Consider the following 19,886-nt stretch of genomic DNA (forward strand, 5'->3'; position numbering starts at 1 on the left):
CAACACATTCAAACAGGTTGCCTGTCCGACATTAAACAGGCGTGCCGACCGCCCCTCTGGTGCCTGCATTTACACAATTCGCCGCTTGACCTGGCCGGCACCCGCTATTTAAGTGTGGCCACGGCCAGCACGATCCGCAGTGCACCATGACGGCTTCCGATCCTCCTCCGCCCACCACCATGACTATGATCTCTAGAGCGACGTGGGAGAGCGTCCTGCCGTAACAGAAGCATGAGTTGGTTAGTCTTGTGGCCGGTTGGCACAGGCCCGTCATGCACAACGGATAGAGGCTGGCTTGCTGGAGGTGAGCGATGATGACCCGGCAATGGAGGAAGTATCCGACGATGAGTTAGTGCCCCACCCAGTCCATGCTGGCTCCACCATGGAGTCGGCCCAATTGCACATCAACGTCGTCGTGGCGGAGGTGCAACCGGTGTCTGTTCGGCTGGCATAGGACGAGCAGCGCTACAACCTCGCCTCCTTGTACCTCACTGGTTGACGGAGTGCGAAATCTGAGTTTGCGAGCGCGGAGGCCCTGGCCTTCATGGCCGCGAATGAACCGAACTCCGTCAAGGAGCAGCAGGTGCTCTAAGAGCCCGCGCAACGCTCGCATTGGCCGCAACGTGATCACGGCGGTGCCAGATGCGTAGGTGGTGCTGGCAGCACAGAAGATCGCGGATCGGCACGTCGGCAGCTCCATGTCGTTTGTGTCGCCTGCACGGTTCGCACCTGGCCACAAGGACCACTGGACCGACGCATCCACGTCTATCGTGAACCTCACCCCAACCGGCGATGTTCATGCCATGGACTCCGACGAGAAAGAGTTGGACATGGGAGACATATGCGCCTCGTCTCCCATGTCTTACTCTTTCTCGTCATCGACCTGCATCTTCACTTCCCGAGGCTCACAGCCAGAAGATGCCGGACAGGTGAAATAGTAAGGACTTGGAAGATGGACGCCGGCGAAGATTTAGACTCGGTTAACTGCCGGACACTTTTGATTAGCGATGTCGAAAATGTAATGAATGTATTCGGGTTTAAATGGAAATTCATCCGGTTTGCAAACAAATCATCTAGTTATTTGTTCAAACTACGATTGTGATGTGTCCAGACGGATGGTGCATATAGGATAGGATGACCGAGTCCGGTATCATGCATCCGCAGACGAATAATGTGTCTGTTTCCGTTTTGGGGATAGAGATGCCCTAAGCAAAGCAGTGTGTCCATCCTCCAACCGACGTCATCTCATCCCATAGCCTTCGCCTCTATATAAGCTCTGCCCCCTCTTCCCTCCCCTTTGCACCGTCGAATATCGATCACCGTTGACGATCGAAAGCTAGCCAATCAAGGCAAGCTGAAATAGCTAGGTAGCTAGCAAGCATGAGTGGCGTGTGGGTGTTTGAGGGCGGGATGGTGAGGCGGGCGGACAGCGAGGCGCCGGGCGCGGGCGGGGCGGCGCGGCCGGGCAAGGTGCTGGTTCATGTGCCGAGCGGCGAGGTGGTGAGCTCGTACGAGGTTCTGGAGCGGCGGCTGCGGGAGCTGGGGTGGGAGCGCTACCTCAACGACCCCTGCCTCCTCCAGTTCCACCAGCGCTCCACGGTGCACCTCATCTCCGTCCCGCGCGACTTCGCCCGCCTCAAGCTCGTCCACATGCACGACGTCGTCGTCAAGACCCGCAACGTCTTCCAGGTCCGCGACGCCTGAGTAGCTTGCATGCATACCTGCTTTGTGTAATCTACCACCGTACCGTACGTTTGTGTTGCATGTGTGAGATCGAATTGCGAGGGAGTATATGTAATAGCGCGTGCGTGTGGCTTGCCGGTCTGCATGTGTGACCTCAATAAGGCTCCGTCAACAGGGAACTCCGGCCTACTCGTTTGGGACTTTGGGTTGTTTGAACTGTTTCTTCGGTTTTGCTATTTCTGAGGTGCCTGAAATTTTGTTTTGTGTCAGTTAATTTTCTCCTTCTTCCTGCCCTCTTGGCCGGACCTCGTAGGAGAAGAACTAGCCCCACCATCCATCTAGAGTGAAGCCATGGTCCCGCAACTCCATTATCTATCTTAGTGGTGGGGGTGGAGGAATTGCATGGGATCGTTGAAGGTTTTCATCTGTGGTGCCGGGATTACAGGGATGCCGGGGCGGTGACCAGCAATCGCAGTGGGGGGAGGTTGTGGGGAGGGTGGGGCGGCGTGCCGGTGCGCGTTAGCGCCCACCGGCCGCGGGGGTGGATGCTGGCGATGGTTGATGGATCAGATCATGGCTCGAGGAAGAAGGCGATTAAGAGGAAGAAGATGACCTGTGAGCCATTAGATGCAGGTCGGACGGTCATGAAACAAGGTGACTGATGCAAACGGTTTTTTGAGGCACCTAATGTTTAGACGCTCCCTTGTTTCTTTCCGACCGTCATCAAATTACCCTTCAATTTGTCAAATATTACCCCTCACCACCAATGGTAAGTGAAGAATGGGGACGTGAAGTTTCTACACCCGGGCTCAAATGCTCCTGGTGTGAATAGTTAAATTCATAAAATAGAAAATAAAATCAAAAAAGTTCTGAAATTTTTGTTGTGCATGCAAAGTTTTGTGACGAAATGACATTGGTGGATGATAAAAAAACAAAAAAAAAACGACGCTCTAGTGCGCGGGAGGAGGTTCCCATCTTCTGCCTGACCCAGTAAAACTTGATCGGATGGCGAAGAAGCAAAAGCGGAGGGGCGAGGCCACTGGTGCACGGGAGGAGGTTGCCCAGCGGGAGGCTCCGGGGGCAGCCGCAGCCGCTGCTGATTCTGCCACGCCAAGGAAGAGCAGGCGACGGGTCGGCGGCGCCAGGCCATGTATGCGCCACAAGCGCTAGGTCCACTGGAGCATGCGCAACAAGAGAAGCAGCTCGACCACCATTGTTGGGCAAGTCAGATGGTTGGCCATAGCAGAGAGAGTGGTGCTGCTCAATGGACGAGGTCGGCGAATGGTGCGGCGATGCTGGCTGGCTGGCTAAGCTGATGACAACGCGAGCGTTGGGTGCTCAACCGATACGCATTCGTCTATCAGGTATTCTTAATTTTCTGTAAAAAAAAGTACAGATCCGGAGGTGGTGGTACTTCAATCCAAAACGTACTGACAATTTTCTATGAAGCTTTATTAGATATTGTGCTGAATATTTTGTGTGAAGATATCATATGTTATTGAAATTTGGATACTTACATGAGTGAAATCCTTTCTACAGGAACATGAACTTCTGTTTGAACTGATTTTTATACTCCCCAACAACAAGATCAAACTATCGTATGACTTCTCTGAATTTATGCAACTTATTTGTTTCTAATCCCATGCCAGCAGAATTCATCTAAGGTGTTTCTTAAGAAAGAAGGCATCGTTGTCAGCGACGATAAGACTCACCTGACGCGTGGGTAGGATAGGCCGATTGAGAAGTTTTTGATGCTTGAACATCGAGATATTTAAAACTTGCAGATATCTCATGTGATGGCTCCACAAGAACATTCTCCTTTTTATCGGTTCCTAAAAAATATACCCCCCATGTGTGTGGAGTGTGTTGTAGTTTTCCACAGAAATAGAAACAATATTTTTTATGAGACAGGAGACGAAGCGCTCGGTGAGCAGGACCCAACATCCTGATTCCTGTGCCTTGACTTTGAATACACCTGCAATCTCCGACCAAGAACATTCCTTTGTCATGGAGCCCACCGGGGGCGTAGATACGGATGAGGAAGACGAGGTCAGCAGTCGTTAGCAAAACGCAGGCGGACAGATCCTTAGGTGGAGATCATGCTGTAATGGTGTGTATTCTGGCGTTGAAAAGTCTTTGCACGCACAAAGGTCTGTTCTAATAAATGATATTAGTATTTAATCAATCTTGTGTGTCGATCATCAGGCACCCCTAGGGATCAGATCCGTTTAGAGCAACTCTAGTCTATCCCTAAAAAATAGATGAGTACTCGGCCGAGTAAAGCTTACTGGAGTATTTTACTCCACTAACTTTTGGCCGGTCCTAACCGACCCTCTAAATATAATGGAGTATAATTTTATTTTATTTCAACTTATGCAATTATAGTTTACATTGCAACTACATATCAACAAACATATACTTTCTCCGTTCCAAATTACTCGTTACAGAAATGGATGTATCTAGAACTAAAATACATCTAGGTACATCCATACCTGCGACAAGTAATTCGAAACGGAGGGAGTAGAAACAAAACATAAATACGAAGGTTCAAGCAAATCATGAATATAGCTTACATACCGAATTTAAAGTTTATAATGAATTATTCAAATTTAAACAGACCAAATGGTTCAAATGTTGCAAATAACATGTCAAAGTACAACTAGGAAGTGCTATGAAGCTGCCAGTGATGCTCAACAAGATTTTGTTGGAGCTGGTTATGAACTTGTCGGTTATCGATCCTATGATGCGCTTCAAGGAATAATTGGATCTTATTTTGATCATACTCTGGCTCAACAAGAGTCTCCTTATGCCAAAGTTCTCAGGCAACAAGTCATGACCATGTTATGCAAAATGACGAACAATTGCAAAGCGCTTTTGAAGCACACCCGAGGCTCTGTCCGCATCTTTCCAAGCTGCTTCTTGACGTTGGGCAAAGTGAATATTTATGTTATCTTTTGGACCCAATTTTTTTTGACTAGTGTGGCCCATGGGGGATAGATGTTATATCTGCAAGGTAGTAACCCATCGTGTATTTGTGCCCATTGACTATATAATTGCAAGGAGGAGCATCTTCTGAAATAAGCCTAGCAAACAGTGGTGATATCCACAACACATTCAGGTCATTGGCCGAACATCCGTATGCCAAAACTTGAACAGCCGCAATCCACTTCATCAGAGGGCTTGCAGTTATCTCTCCGCATGCATTCCTTCTAAGCTTGAACCAATCATCATACTTCTCAACGACTTTTGCAATGGTGAGAAAAAGACTTGTGTGCATCCGAAAGCGCCAGCGAAGTACTTCTCCGATAGGTTGGATTTAGATCAAAGTAATCTCTCATAATCTTTACCTAGCCCTTCGCTCTATCATGGTGAGTTGTATGTAGCCAAACTGCGATGGTCTGCTCGGCCGCTGAATATCATAATTGAAAATCATGGCAAGAACAGTTTCAAATTCTTCGTCGTCTTCTTCCTCTTGGGATGATGATGAGTCCTCGAAGATCATCTTTCTCAACCTCTTCATCTTTAATTCAAACAGCTCGTTTCAAATCTACTGTAAACAAAATGACACAAAAGAAAAAAAACTCACCTAGGTAAACCATCGAACACTTGCAAGGCGGTGGTAATGCACCGATCGGCCGGCGACATTTAGGCCAAACCACCGGGCGACGATGCATGGGAATGACCTGGAACGGTGTGTAAGCACGGTCAGATGTGACCGCCACCAACAAGGAAGAATATTTGAGAGCAATCCGACAAATCGGTTAAGCCGATGATGACGTTTCACCTTGATTCCAGCGATAACGATGGCCGGGGAAGGTCTCGGACTCGAGCAGAAGGGCGGCGAGGGCCAAGGGAGGTGATGAGGTAGCGACAGGGGTGGCAGACGGTCGCCAGGAGGTGCACCGGTAAAGTGGTAGTAGGGGTGGGGAGGTGCGAGAGAGGTCAAAATTTTTACTTCGTGTGGTCGCGGCCGAGCATATTTAGGCGTTGAATAGGAGGTGGAGTATAATTTTTACTCCACTTTTGCTTTAGGGTATCGGCTTGGTGCCGGTTAGAGGAGTAAAATGAAAATTTTCCTCCTCTATAGCTTTTAGGTGATATGCTAGATTTGCTCTTAGTTGGTACCCCCGCGTCGCCCGCTCTAGCGACTCGGGTTCGACTCCCGGTGCCACTGCGTAGCTTCCCCCTCCCCTCCCTCACCGTCGCCGTCGCCTGAGGCTAGCGCCAGGCAAGCTCGAGCTGCGGTCAAGGAAGGTGGCGGCAGGGCCTATGTTGCTCCGCCTCGGTGGACCTGGGCCTGGCGTGGTAGCTGTGGCGGCCAACATCGCTGGATCTGTTCGCTTCCTCCTTTGCCCTACTAGGTGTGCTTCCCATATAGTCTTGGGCCGCGTTATTGGCTGCAGGTCATGGTTTGTGTTAGGATAGGTCATATTGACATGTTAAGTCAAGACTTAGCACATGCCTTCACAAGATTCCCTCCCAACGGCAAGAAGTGCTAGTGTAGCACTCTAAGTCCTTAACCTTCGTGCCAGACCGTTTTGTTTGTGAAGGAAGAGCCACATTAAAATTGTGTATTGGGTATTATGCAACAACCTTTATTGGTTCCTGGCTATCATCGTATCAGTACTATACCATGTGGCTTGGCATTGTTCTTGAGCTGTTCTGGTGGATGGGCCCTTGGAGGACGGGAACCTCCCCAAGAAATGGATGGCCGATGTGTTTAGAGAAGGCTCGATATTTCTAGTCACCATTGTTATATTATACAGATGTCCCAGAGGTCCAAGGCAGACAGTCCAATCGATCCTCAGATGACCTCAACATATTCGAGTGGATCCCGAGGAGGAGGAGGAGGGCTCATAGAATGAGCTAGAGTATAGTCTAGCAGGTTGGGGCACGAACAAGGACCCCGTCGCTATGGAGATTTTCGAGCCGGTCCTTTTGCGGCACTCACCCTCGTCTTGGCCATACCGGTGATGGGCATGCTCATCAGTCTGGTCATGGGCATGCTCGCCAGTCCGGTGAAGATGCTCATGGCTTTCATCATCGCCCCATTTGGGGCTGACCTTGGCCAAGGTTGCTCGCTGGTTTCCTGCAGGTGCTGCCCAAGGCTCCCCATCGCTAGTGCACCCAAAGCCAAGCCTTCGGGTTCACCTCGTTGGCGCACATCGAATAGTATATGGTTTTAGCTAAGTGCAATGGTCTCTGCATGGTGATCAACATGCTATATTCCAAAGCATGATTTTAGCACATATCCTCCAGATTCGTATAGGCATGGGAGACTATAGGCCTTACTGGCTAAAATTTCTCTAGCCTACCTAAGCTCTTCTTTGGCGCTTCCCGGGATGACCTTGGATTCCTTGAGACTGTTCGTTTGATTCTTCACTTCTTCAGCCAACCCGATATTATCAACCTTCAGCTGGCCAGATTCGGCCTGGGCTCTTCCCATTTCTTGTTGAAGCAGGCCAGATGTCTCGGGCAGCATTGCACACTTCTTGTTCTTGCACAAGTTGGGCTGCTGTTTTTCGGGCTTCCACCTGGATGGCATGGATCTGCTGGTAACTGGAATTGAGTTTGGTAGGCAGGATGGAAATCCTCTGTTCAGCTTCTACAACCATGTTTGAAGTGGTCAACACAAATATTATTTATGTAACATATCAACAATGTTGCAATGGGAACAGTTGAGCTTACTGATGGGGGCTTTCGCAAATATTTTCATCAATCTTCTTGGTCTCACCAAGTACGGTCTTCAGTCATGCTATCTCTTTCTAAAGATGCATGTTGTCCTAAGCTGCAGCTTGTGCAAAAACAAATTTCGAAGTTAAAGGAAGGTTATCACGGATAAGGCCTCTTGCTAAAGATTTTGATCCTCAGACCGTCCTTCTCAACCTGGTCTGAGTCTCGGGAGATACTGGATCCTCGTTAATTTAAAGATAGTAAGTGTAACTCGATAACCCACAAGTATAGGGGATCACAATAGTTTTCGAGGGTAGAGTATTCAACCCAAATTTATTAATTCGACAAAAGGGGAGCCAAATAATATTCTGAAGTATTAGCAGCTGAGTTGTAAATTCAACCACACCTGGAAGACTTAATATCTGCGGCAAAGTATTTAGTAGCAAAGTAACATGGAAGTAATGGTAACGGTGGCGAAAGTAACAATAGCAGTTGTGTAGTGATTGTAACAGCAGTAGCAACGAAAGTAACTTAGCAAACATCAATATGTGAAAAGCTCGTAGGCAATGGATCGACAATGATAATTGTGTCGGATGATATTCATCATGTAGCAGTCATAACCTAGGGTGACACATAGCCAACTCCAATTCATCAATATAATGTAGGCATGTATTCCGTATATAGTGATAATTGCTTATGGAGAAGAACTTGCATGACATATTCTACCCTCCTGTGGCAGCGGGGTCCTAATGGAAACTAAGGGATATTAAGGCCTCCTTTTAATAGAGAACCGGAACAAAGCATTAGCACTTAGTGAATATATGAACTCCTCAAACTACGGTAATCACCGGAAAGAATCCCAATTATTTTCACCTTGCGGGTATGCGGATCATAACTCGTAATAGGTGTCTATAACTTCCAAGATAGGATCAAGAACACAAATATATTCATGAAAACATAATAGGTTCAGATCTGAAGTCATGGAACTCGGGCCCTAGTGACAAGCATTAAGTATAGCAAAGTCGTATCAACATCAATCTCAGAACATAGTGGATACTAGGGATCAAATCCTAACAAAACTAACTCGATTACATGATAAATCTCATCCAAACTATCACCGTCCAGCAAGCCTACAATGGAATTACTAACGCACGGTCATGAGCATCATGAAATTGGTGATGGGGGGTTGGTGATGATGATGGCGATGAATCCCCCTCTCCGAAGCCCCGAACGGACTCCAAATAAGCCCTCCCGATGAAGAATAGGAGGTGGCGGCGGCTCCATATCACAAAACGTGAGAATCCTTCTCTCCGATTTTTTTTCTCCGCGGATAGGTACTTATAGAGTTGGAATTAGGGTCGGAGGAGGTCCAGGGGGCCCACAAGCACTCTAGCCCCCCCCCCCCCCCGAGGGGGGTGCCCCCCAGGCTTGTGGCCTCTAGGTGGACCCCTCAGGTTGATTCTTTCGCCAATATTTTTTATATTCCAAAAATATTCTCCGTAAATTTTCAGGTCAATTCGAGAACTTTTATTTCTGCACAAAAATAACACCATGGCAATTCTGCTGAAAACAACATTAGTCCGGGTTAGTTCCATTCAAATCATGCAAGTTAGAGTGCAAAACAAGGGCAAAAGAGTTTGGAAAAGTAGATACGATGGAGATGTGTCATAACTCTGAGGAGATTTGACCCTAATGTCGGTTTGCCAAACCAACCTAAGTCTTGGGAGCCAATGCACATCGGTTTGATCTAAGTTTAAGTTCTAAGAGGAGGATGCTGATCCTCATGCAACTTTTAAACCCGGATTGAGTATTGGGGGCTACTGGATAATTGGTTTTTACTAAACAAAGCTAACCCCGAGGAGCATTTTTGATCATGAGGGCGGCCAATCTGTCCACCCCGAGTTTCAGGGGATGATGGTGCCACACACTGCGGGTGGCCTCCATCAAGGGAGACCGACAACCGACCTGCCGATGGGGGCCATGAGGCCCACCAGGAAGATGAAGATAGGAGATGCCCCTAGCGGCCCACGGGCATCTCCGGAACAATCTTGGCCTCCAAGTTAGGAACAACCATGGCCTCTAAGTTAGGATGGTGGCGAGGCTAGATCGCCTCTCCCCCTTTGTAAAACCCTAGCCACCACCGTGTATATAAGGTGGAGGCCGGAGTGCTCTCAGGCCATCTATTCTCTTACAGATTAAACTCTCGGCAACCACCTCTACTCCATTGTAATACCATGCACGAGGTATACCCACCATGAATAACAATAACAAGCAGGATGTAGAGTATTACTCATCACTGTGGCCCGAACCTGGGTAAATTTTGTGTGCGGGCTACGCTTTCCTACTTCTAGCCGCGCTCAGCACCGTACCGATTGTACTGACGACTTTCCGCTCCGTCAGGGGCTACTACACCAGTGCTTTATCGAAGTCCAAATTAATACAAATTGTAGCCTCGCTTGTGCCAAGTCGGATGCAGCTCGGGATCTAGGATACGCGAAAGTGCTACATTATGCTAAGGTTCTATGGTGCAGAACAGATTTAGTTCTGATCTTCATCTTGAGGGCTACTGGCTATACAACTATGCAGAAGTTGAAATGCATACCGAAATTTACCTCCATTCCGGGAGAGAAGGCATCGGTCATCCACACCATGCCAGGTTGCATCCCATCGGCCTTTTCCTTCAGAAACGTCTGTCTCGCCCTGCTGCACACCATTAGATAATGATTCAGCCATGATTTCTTGATTTCCTAGCGACACAACGTGGATATGGCCTCGCATGGGCTGACGAACAACTAGGGCGGGGGGGGGGGGGGGTGGAGCCACTCAGTCAAGACTAGATTCACAGATGTGTTGGGCTTGGCCAGCCACATGGTCATGCCGTCTATGGTTGCGCGGAAAACTTCTCCTGCACAGATTGGCGATTTAAATCAACAATTCAAGACCGGAGTGGTTCGACCGACTTCGGGAGAAATCATGCCATGGGAGGCCGAGAATGAATCATTTGTTGTTTAGGGAACTTCAAAGAACAAGTTTCAACCATGGCAAATTCAAGACAATGTGTAGTTTTGTGCTGGTCGAGGTGCTGCCAAGCTTGAAGAGGATTCAGCAGCTACTTGCGGTGTAATGGCTAGGGTTGCCTCACCATGTCGGTTGTCGGCCTGGTGGGCCATCCCGAGGACCCCTAGGTCGGTTCTTCCCTGGGCCATTTTGGAGGCTCATGGCACTCTACAAAGAAGACTCTAGAAGTCCTGTCGGCCAAAACAAGGAAGCTGGAACCATGGAGGACTCATCCTCCATCGACGAAGCTGACTAGGTTATGTAACCCTAGGACCCCGATATGGTTTAGATTTGTTTATGCTTAGTATCACTAGTCGTCAACCCGTGCAATGCACGAGCTAGTATGAAATAACTTAAAATGCATGCATATTCGAACATGTGAAAGTAGTCTTGGTGATGTATAGGGTAAAATAAAAATATCCCTTTAGTAATTTGCTAAATTATAAATTCACTGTAAGAAGGATGCAATCTTTAGCAACAAAAGAAATGCAAATAACTGAGAATATATTATGGGCAACACAAATGAGAAGAACACAGTTTAAATCAGCTACATATTTGGATGTTGTTTTGCAGGATATTGTTAGAAACTAACCAAATACAGTTTGAGCATGATTGTTTTCATGAAGAGACCTACTTTGTTGTAACCTTGGTTAAACATATTCTGACATAACGTAAGCAACTCGCAAACCACGAAGCCCGCCTCTACTAATAATGGGTAATCTGATAGTACTCCTATTATTGGTTGCTAGTTTTCAAGGTAACCAATCCGTTAAAAATATGGATTAATTCAAAATAATTTAATGATATTCGATATTGTTAAAGAAGGCGCCATTAAAGAAATATCATATATAATTTCCGTATATTCTAAACCGCAGTAGATTTGAAGCTATATTTGTGTGAAGTCATTTATTTAGTTGGTTTTTGGCAATAGAAAGTGTAAAAGAAACTTTTAAGAATTTTTAGAACAATTGATTCTTACATACCAAAGGGAAATTGAATGAGAGGTGCAGGAGCATAAATATCTTACTATGACAACTAATGAGACAACATTTTTTTTCTATAACTCAGTTTTCCTTTAAGTTCCGCATATTAAATGGGAGACACATATTGGATGTTAAGGACCAAACATTCAGCTAGCGAAGTCGAAAAGTCCATATGTTTCTCATATGCAATTAACATTGGAATCCAGCGCTTTAACCTTTGCTTCCTGAACCCTTTTTTTTGTCATGCTAGGGATGATAATCTTGATATGAAAAGAAATAGACCAAATGATTCTCCCCGAATAATCTCTAAGAAAAAAAAATACTAAATGCATTACATATAGGTAATAACTAGGTCAACATATTTTGATGCTAAACCTCATGCATCATGCCACAACTAAGTAGTTCATTTCTCCAACAAATTTAGTTATTGTTTTTGTTTCACCTATCAATTATTAATGGTTTCACAGGAGGTCAATTACACTCTCCGTTGGCAAAAAATATGACATAGGAGAACTGAACATTACCTGGTTGGGAAGTAGCTGGGAAGTAGAGAGGTGTGTATTCACATGGCTTGCCTATATTAGAAATCTGTTGTATGTGCTTTATTAATCGAGTTATCGCGATTTACATAAAAAAACTGCATGAATAACATTTAAACCGAACCATGGCTTTATCTCTATATATACTTTGAAGGATAGAAATACCATACGTGGATGTATGAGATATACCATTGGGACACTGAGTCAAGCATGCATATGTACTCCAAAATCAGGGAAACCGAAGGTCCAGAGTAGATATAGGGAGACAACTAATACGTTTGATCCACTGGCTCCTAGTCTCAAAATATTTCATAAAAATTGAAGAAGAAAAAGCATAGCTAATCAGTAAGTAAAAAAGGAGAAAATTAGCACATAGTAATTAACAAATCCATTCACTCCAGCGGTCCAGCCTCACTTTGCAGTTATTATAGATTGGCGTAAATTTCCTAGTCTACAATTTTAGTTACGTCATTGCCCATCACATGTTCATCCTCCATAGTCGATCATGTGCTATACAAAGTCCACAGAGTCCGCAGACCAAAGTAATTTTTTTAATAGTGTAATGCTCAAGGAACGCAATAGATGGATGCTCCTACCATAACGAACTGGAACTGCACATGATGGAATTGAACAGCAAGAAATAAGAGCTGCAGGATGTGCTGGTGTTGGAATCAAATTAGAGGATGAGAACGGTACTATGGAGGCCATGCATGGCGGATTGGCTGGACATGAAACTGCTGCCTCCAGGGTGACATCTAAAGTCGAACTTGCCGAAGAGCCCTTTCTATGAGGGCAAACTTTGCGGATGGAGATATAGCTGATTGACGTAGGCAGATCATGGAGATGTAAACTGAGTTCTTTGTGTACATACGGGTGGATAGGTGTACTCTGCATCCTCAATGATGATAGCGAACAGATATTGTACTTGAAACTGTCGTCCGTACAACACGTCTGCTGGACCACCAAGATTCAGATTGATTAGTTGATAGGCCTAAAAAGGGAAGCCAGATTGGATCAGAGAGGCTTTGGAGATTTAAAGGTTGAAGAGAAGGGAATAGAGGAACACACTGGATTGGATAGCATCACGACCTTTTCAAATTTGTCAATTCCGACGTGGAGGGGCAGCAATGGACTATATATAGAGACATGTATAACTCAAATATGCCATTCAGATAGCTAAACTTTGATGCACATCAATTCTAAAATCTACTACAGATCTACAACTGAAAATCGTACACTATGAGATATTATGAAAAATGCTAAATCTTAAATGTCAAATGTATAGGAAAATATTTGAAATAAATGCATCATACCTTTTCTTAATCCTGGAAGATAGAATATATTTTATACCATGCAGACAATCTAAGATTAATTGTTTGTTGGAAGAAACAATGTACAAAATCCAATCCGTGTAGCATAGACAGTAAATGCAAAGCTTCCTATAAATATTAAAGTGAACTCGCTGCACTGGTAGAAAAAGGGCCTATAATCCCGGTTCGTAAGGGCCTTTAGTCCCGGTTCCGGAACCGGGACTAAAGTGTCGGTACTAATACCTCCCCCCTTTAGTCCCGGTTCAATCCAGAACCGGGACTAAAGGCCTTCCACGTGGGCAGTGCGCAGAGCCCAGTCAGGAGACCCTTTGGTCCCGGTTGGTGGCACCAACCGGGACCAATAGGCATCCACGCGTCAGCACTTCTGTGGCTGGGGTTTTTGTTTTTTTTTGAAGGGGGGGGGGGGGGGTTGGGGGTTTCGGGGGGTTAATTTAGGTGTTTCATATATTGTGTTAGCTAGTTATAATTAATAGAGAGAAGTGTCCTCTGTTATGTCCGTGCTTGGTCGACGCTACGTACTATACATACGTATATAGAGAGGACTAGACACGCTAGCTAGCTAGTAAGCAAACGAAGGAAACAAAAAATCGTCATGAACATATATGCATATATACAGAGAGAAGTGATATCGACCACCTCTCCTTCTCCGAGAGATTGGTCGAACAACAAGTTCTCGTATATCTATCTGACACTACCGGCTACATATATACAATAATTATCTCTTACAAATATAATCATACGGACTCAGGGTCCACATAGAATTCTCCGTCTTCAGGGATCACGTGGTCAAGAAAGAATGCCGCCAATTCCTCTTGAATTGCTCGCATGCGAGCTGGTGCTAGGAGTTCATCCCGCTTCCGAAACATCTAATTTGAAGAAGGGGGTCAATACATATATATATATATATATATATGTATATATAAATGAATGAAACTCAACACAAATGATGGTAATAAAATAAAATTGTGAATGTTGTTATTTACGTACTTCATATTGTTCGTTAGAGTACCCGTCCCGCTCACAGGTCGTGTGGCGGATGGACTCGCAGATGTAGTATCCACAGAAATCATTCCCTTGTTCCTGCCACAACCACTTTACAAGAAATAGAGGTCAATCAAACTGATAAGCAAGAATGCTAAATGGTATTGATGAAATTAGCGCTTGAATCACTAGGAGATGCGCGGAACATGCTACTATAGTACTTACTTTCGGGTGTCTAAATTCCAGCTCCTTCGGCAGTCCCGGAACTGTTTTGGTGAATTTTCTCCAAACCCTGCCGGACAAACAAAACAATTACTTGATATCAGGAAATGAACAAAGTTGCTGATATGGTGGATAATGATCGATTTAACTTACTTCTTGAGGATTTCAGTCATGTCCGCATACTCCTTGGGATCTTTTCGTTTAGAGTCCAAGACGGTTACTACTCCCTGCTCAAGCTTAATCTCTAGGAGAATATAGTGGAAACTGCACACACATGCATAACTCATGAATTACATTACTATAACCTTGACTAATATATAAGGGAAACCGAATACGCACAAGACAGTAACACTCACCTGAAGTTGTAAGGAAAGAGTATTATATATTTGTTTTGATTTATTACGAACGATCATAGCAAGTTGGCCTCGGTAGCTGCGGCATGAAGTTTAACCTGAGTTGCATCTATGAGATATGTGTTAATGAACCCAATATCACCGACTTGTCTTTTCTTCAATTCGGCGATCTTCAATCTGCATAATATAGTGAGGATGATTATAAATACATGCAATGAAAGAGCTAAGCTATATAGAGAAACTTAATGACAGAAGTAGTACTACTTACAGACAGTAGCAGGCGACCGTTGTTTTATCGAGGGCCAATTGATTGAAAAACTGATAGAACTCCTCAAATGGAACAGGCAACAGATCAATTCCAACGAGGTCGTGCTCCTTTTTAATTTTCACATACAAAGTACTCCTCCCCCCAAAGTCTCTCCAGATTTTCAAGTACCAATCATGCAATCTTCGCATCATCGTTGATAGAGATCTTTCATCTTTGACGAGAGGCTTCCCGTACTCGTATCTTTGTATTTGCACCTCCATGGGTTCATAATGTACTTCGTCTGGCAGGTAATCTGCAAGATTGCTATAACCGGGCACCATCCTCGGATCATTATCGACGTTGTGGCTAGGCACCTTGAGCGGGGGGCACGATTGCTTCGCTTGTTCATCGAGCTGGGCAATTTGTTTCCCAGCTCGTCGTTCTTTCAGCCTTTGATCACTGACAGTACTTCCCGACCGTTCCACTTCGGCAAATTCCTTTCCAATAATGCGGTCATAGTTTCCTTTCGGAGGATCAGACTTCGGTGGTTTTGTCAGGGCAGCCAGAGTGCGCTTCACTTTCACCCGATCTACCTTCTCCTCCGGAGGTGGATGTTTCTTTGCTTTCACCCCTTCAAAGAAGTTCCTCACTTCTTCTCGCGCGATCTCGGCGTTCTCCTCCAGGGTCCTCTCATATGGTAACTTCTCTGGAGTCTTCAGAGAAGGACCGAATCTGTATGTCCTCCCGCCTCTGGTTGTACTGCTAGACGCCGACCGAGAAGACGGAGCGGTTGTCTTCTTTACTTGCTTAAGCGGCGGAGGAGAAGGACTACGACGCGCCAGAGCAGCTGGAGCGGCGGCAGGTCTCTTCCGCCCTTGCTGACGAGGCGGAGAAGGAGGAGGCTGGCTGCTCGGGCGCGTCGGCGCAGGCGGAGAAGGGGGCGGAGTGCCGCCACGCGCCGGAGAAGGAGCCGGCCGAGGGCCCTGATCGTCACCCGCCGGAGGAGGAGGCGGTGGAGGCGGAGTGCCCTGACTCGCCGGAGGAGGAGGAGGAGGCGGTGGCGTCCAGTTCGGAAGGTTGATGAGCTCCTTCCGCCATAGGCATGGAGTCTTCAGAGCAGACCCCAGCCGAGTCTCCCCTTCACCGGTAGGGTGGTCAAGCTGGAGGTCCTCAAATCCCTCCGTTATCTCATCCACCATCACCCTAGCATATCCTTCTGGAATCGGCCAGCAGTGAAAAGTTATGCCGGATTCAGTAGGATAAACAGAGCCAACAGCCGCCTTGACCTTCAAATTCATCCATTGCGTCATAAGGTGGCAATTTTGAGACTCCGTTATAGCATCCACGGGATAGCTGGCAGGAGCCGTCAAGGCATGCTCCAGCTGAAGCAGCTCGGTGGAAGCCACGCTGCTTCTGTGCTGAGATGGCGGGGTAGCTTCGGGGGAGGCTTCGGCAGTACGTTTGCTGCGATTTGCTTCTCGTTCCTCTATCGCGTCTACCCTTGCTTGCAGCGCCTGCATTTGGGTCTGCTGCACTTTTTTCCTCCTCTCATGGGATTTGTAACCGCCTGCGTCCGGAAACCCAACCTTCCACGGAATGGAGCCTGGCGTTCCTCGTGTCCGTCCAGGGTGCTCAGGATTCCCGAGGGCCATTGTGAGCTCGTCGTTCTCTCTGTCTGGAAAGAACGTCCCTTCCTGCGCTGCTTCGATATACTGCTTAAGCTTACTGACTGGTATGTCCATTTGATCGTTCGTCCAAATGCACTTCCCTGTTACAGGGTCCAGTGTTCCGCCAGCCCCGAAAAACCAAGTCCGGCAACGGTCTGGCCAGTTAATTGTCTCTGGTTCGATCCCTTTATGAACCAGATCATTCTCAGTCTTGGACCACTTAGGCCGGGCTACGAGGTAGCCACCTAACCCCGTGCGATGGTGAAGCTTCTTCTTCGCAGCATTTTGCTTGTTTGTCGCCGACATCTTCTTACTCTTTTCTGATGTCTTGTGGGCCACAAATGCGGGCCAGTGATCTCTGATCTTCTCATATCTGCCCTTGAATTCTGGTGTCTCATTATTTTCGACAAACTTATTCAGCTCTTTCTTCCACCACCTGAATAGTTCTGCCATCCTCTTCAGAGCAAAAGACTTGATTAATTTCTCTTTAACTGGGTTCTCTGGATTATCCTCAGGCGGTAGGGTGAAATTTGACTTCAGCTCAGTCCAAAGATCATTTTTCTGCATATCATTGACATAAGACACCTCAGGGTCTTCTGTAGCCGGCTTAAACCATTGCTGGATGCTTATCGGGATCTTATCCCTAACCAGAACCCCGCACTGAGCAACAAATGCGCTCTTTGTCCGGAGGGGTTCAATAGGTTGGCCGTCGGGCGCGATTGCTATGATCTCAAACTTTTCATCCGAGCTCAACTTTTTCTTCGGGCCTCGTCTCTTTACCGAAGTTGTGCTCGATTCGGAGGGCTAGAAAAAAGAACAGAGACTTAATTAATATGTGTACATACCAAAACAATGAATGCATCAATCAGCTAGTCAGCATAGGCTTAACTAATATATATACCTGGCCGGACTCGGTTTGGCCACCGGAGCCGTCATCACGGTCTCCTTCTTGCACCGGCATTGGGTCACCGGAGCCGTCCTCATGTTCTTCTTCTTGCAACGGCATTAGGTCACCGTAGCCAGCTTGTTCACCCTCTCCTTCCAGACCATCGGTTTCGTTGAGAAACAACGAGATGGCATCACTTCCTTCTGCGATTATGTCCCTCAACAACGCTTCTTTTGTTGCTTCGTCTAGGGCGGTGTCCATAGTTTCTACAAATATTTACAACATGGCAATTATTATTCAAACATGACAGATGGATATATTAGTGCCAAACGTAGAACTAGCTACCTAATCATAGTAAGCTATCGGGAGGGGGTATATATCGACAACAACGACACTACATCTATGTCCCTCGACGACCCTCGTTCCCGAACAACATTGCAGAACTTCGTACCAAAAGGCGGATTATTCTATCCGGGACTCCATTCCAGAACAACTTTGCAGAAATTTGTACCAACATGCCCTGGTTACTTCCGGCTAATGATGAAGGCATGGATTTCTTCAATACTTTGACACTAGGAAACCTCTCTCTACTTCCGGCTAATAAGAAGAAGAAGAAGAAGAAGAAGAAGAAGAAGAAGAAGAAAAGAAGAAAAAAAAAGAGGAGAAGAAGAAAGGAATAGTGGAGAAAAGATAAAATAGAATATATTCTATTTTCTCTTCTTCTCCACTATTCCTTTCTTCTTCTCCTCTTCTTTTTCTTCTTTTTTCTTCTTCTTATTTATTTCTCCTCTTCTTTTCGGTAGAGGAAACCCTAAATAGCTAGCAAGTATCGTGGGTGTGAGATACATGTGGCCTTCGGTGTCGGACACTACATCCACGTCCCACAAGTGACGTGGGCGTCGAAGCCCGCGCCACTTGTGGGATGTGGGTGTAGTGTCCGACACCGACGGTACATGTATCTCACACCGACGATACTTTCTATTTAGGGTTTCTCCTCTACCGCTCCTCGACCTCTCGACGACCCTCGTTCCCGATAAAATAAAGAGGAAGAAGAAGAAGAAAAAAGAAGAGAAGAAAGAATAGAGGATAAGACTTCCTCTTCTTGCTCTCCTCTTCTTCTCCCTCTTCTTCCCCTTCTTCCTCGCCTCTCTCATGAATGTCCGGCGTTCTCGACCCCCCCCCCCCACGTGTCGAAGAAAAAAAAGAAGAAAAAAAAAGAGGAGAAGAAGAAAGGAATAGAGGAGAAAAGAGAAAATAGAATATATATTCTATTTTTCTCTTCTTCTCCTCTTCTTTTTCTTCTTTTTTCTTCTTCTTATTTATTTCTCCTCTTCTTTTCGGTAGAGGAAACCCTAAATAGCTAGCAAGTATCGTGGGTGTGAGATACATGTGGCCTTCGGTGTCGGACACTACATCCACGTCCCACAAGTGACGTGGGCGTCGAAGCCCGCGCCACTTGTGGGATGTGGGTGTAGTGTCCGACACCGACGGTACATGTATCTCACACCGACGATACTTTCTATTTAGGGTTTCTCCTCTACCGCTCCTCGACCTCTCGACGACCCTCGTTCCCGATAAAATAAAGAGGAAGAAGAAGAAGAAAAAAGAAGAGAGGATAAGACTTCCTCTTCTTGCTCTCCTCTTCTTCTCCCTCTTCTTCCCCTTCTTCCTCGCCTCTCTCATGAATGTCCGGCGTTCTCGACCCCCCCCCCCCACCCTCGACCCCTAGGCGACCGTCGACCCCTCCCGATAAAAAAAAGATGAAGAAGAAGAAAAAAAAGAGGAGAAGAAAGAATAGAGGAGAAGCTCCTCTATTCTTTCTTCTCCTCTTTTTTTTTCTTCTTCCTCTTCTTTTTTATCCTCTTCTTCCTCTCATGTTCGACGACCCTCGACCCTGATAACATTTTTTCCCCGGTAACATTTTTTTCTCCGAGATAGTTAGTGTTCCCGAGTGAACCGGAGGGGGACATTTTTTTCTACGAATGTTCTATATACATACATCCATCGATATCATTCCATACATACATATACATCTACATTATATATGAACAAAAAAAAATCAAAATTCATCATACATGTACAGTATATATGAACAAAAATTATAAACTTTCTCCCCAACTCATACATACATACATACATACATCTACATCATATCAATATTTTGCAAATTAAGGAGCAGGGAAGGAAGGAAGGGGGGAGGATGGGGCGGTAGCTACCTCTCCCGGAGGGATCGGGGAGGAGACGCGGGCGGCCGGCGTCGGGGG

The 19,886-nt window shown here is 46.2% G+C and overlaps 1 protein-coding gene across 1 annotated transcript; it reads left to right on the plus strand.

Moving 5' to 3' along the window:
- The first annotated feature begins 1,305 nt into the window (after nt 1-1,305).
- LOC125515735 (flowering-promoting factor 1-like protein 4) lies at nt 1,306-1,904 on the plus strand. Its single transcript, XM_048681242.2, has one exon. The coding sequence runs from the start codon at nt 1,381-1,383 to the stop codon at nt 1,702-1,704; it is 324 nt and encodes a 107-aa protein (XP_048537199.1). The 5' UTR covers nt 1,306-1,380; the 3' UTR covers nt 1,705-1,904.
- The last annotated feature ends 17,982 nt before the right edge of the window (nt 1,905-19,886 follow it).

Source organism: Triticum urartu, chromosome 6A (assembly GCF_056163025.1).
Source record: "Triticum urartu cultivar PI428250 chromosome 6A, HENAU_Tu73, whole genome shotgun sequence".
Lineage (NCBI taxonomy): Eukaryota > Viridiplantae > Streptophyta > Magnoliopsida > Poales > Poaceae > Triticum > Triticum urartu.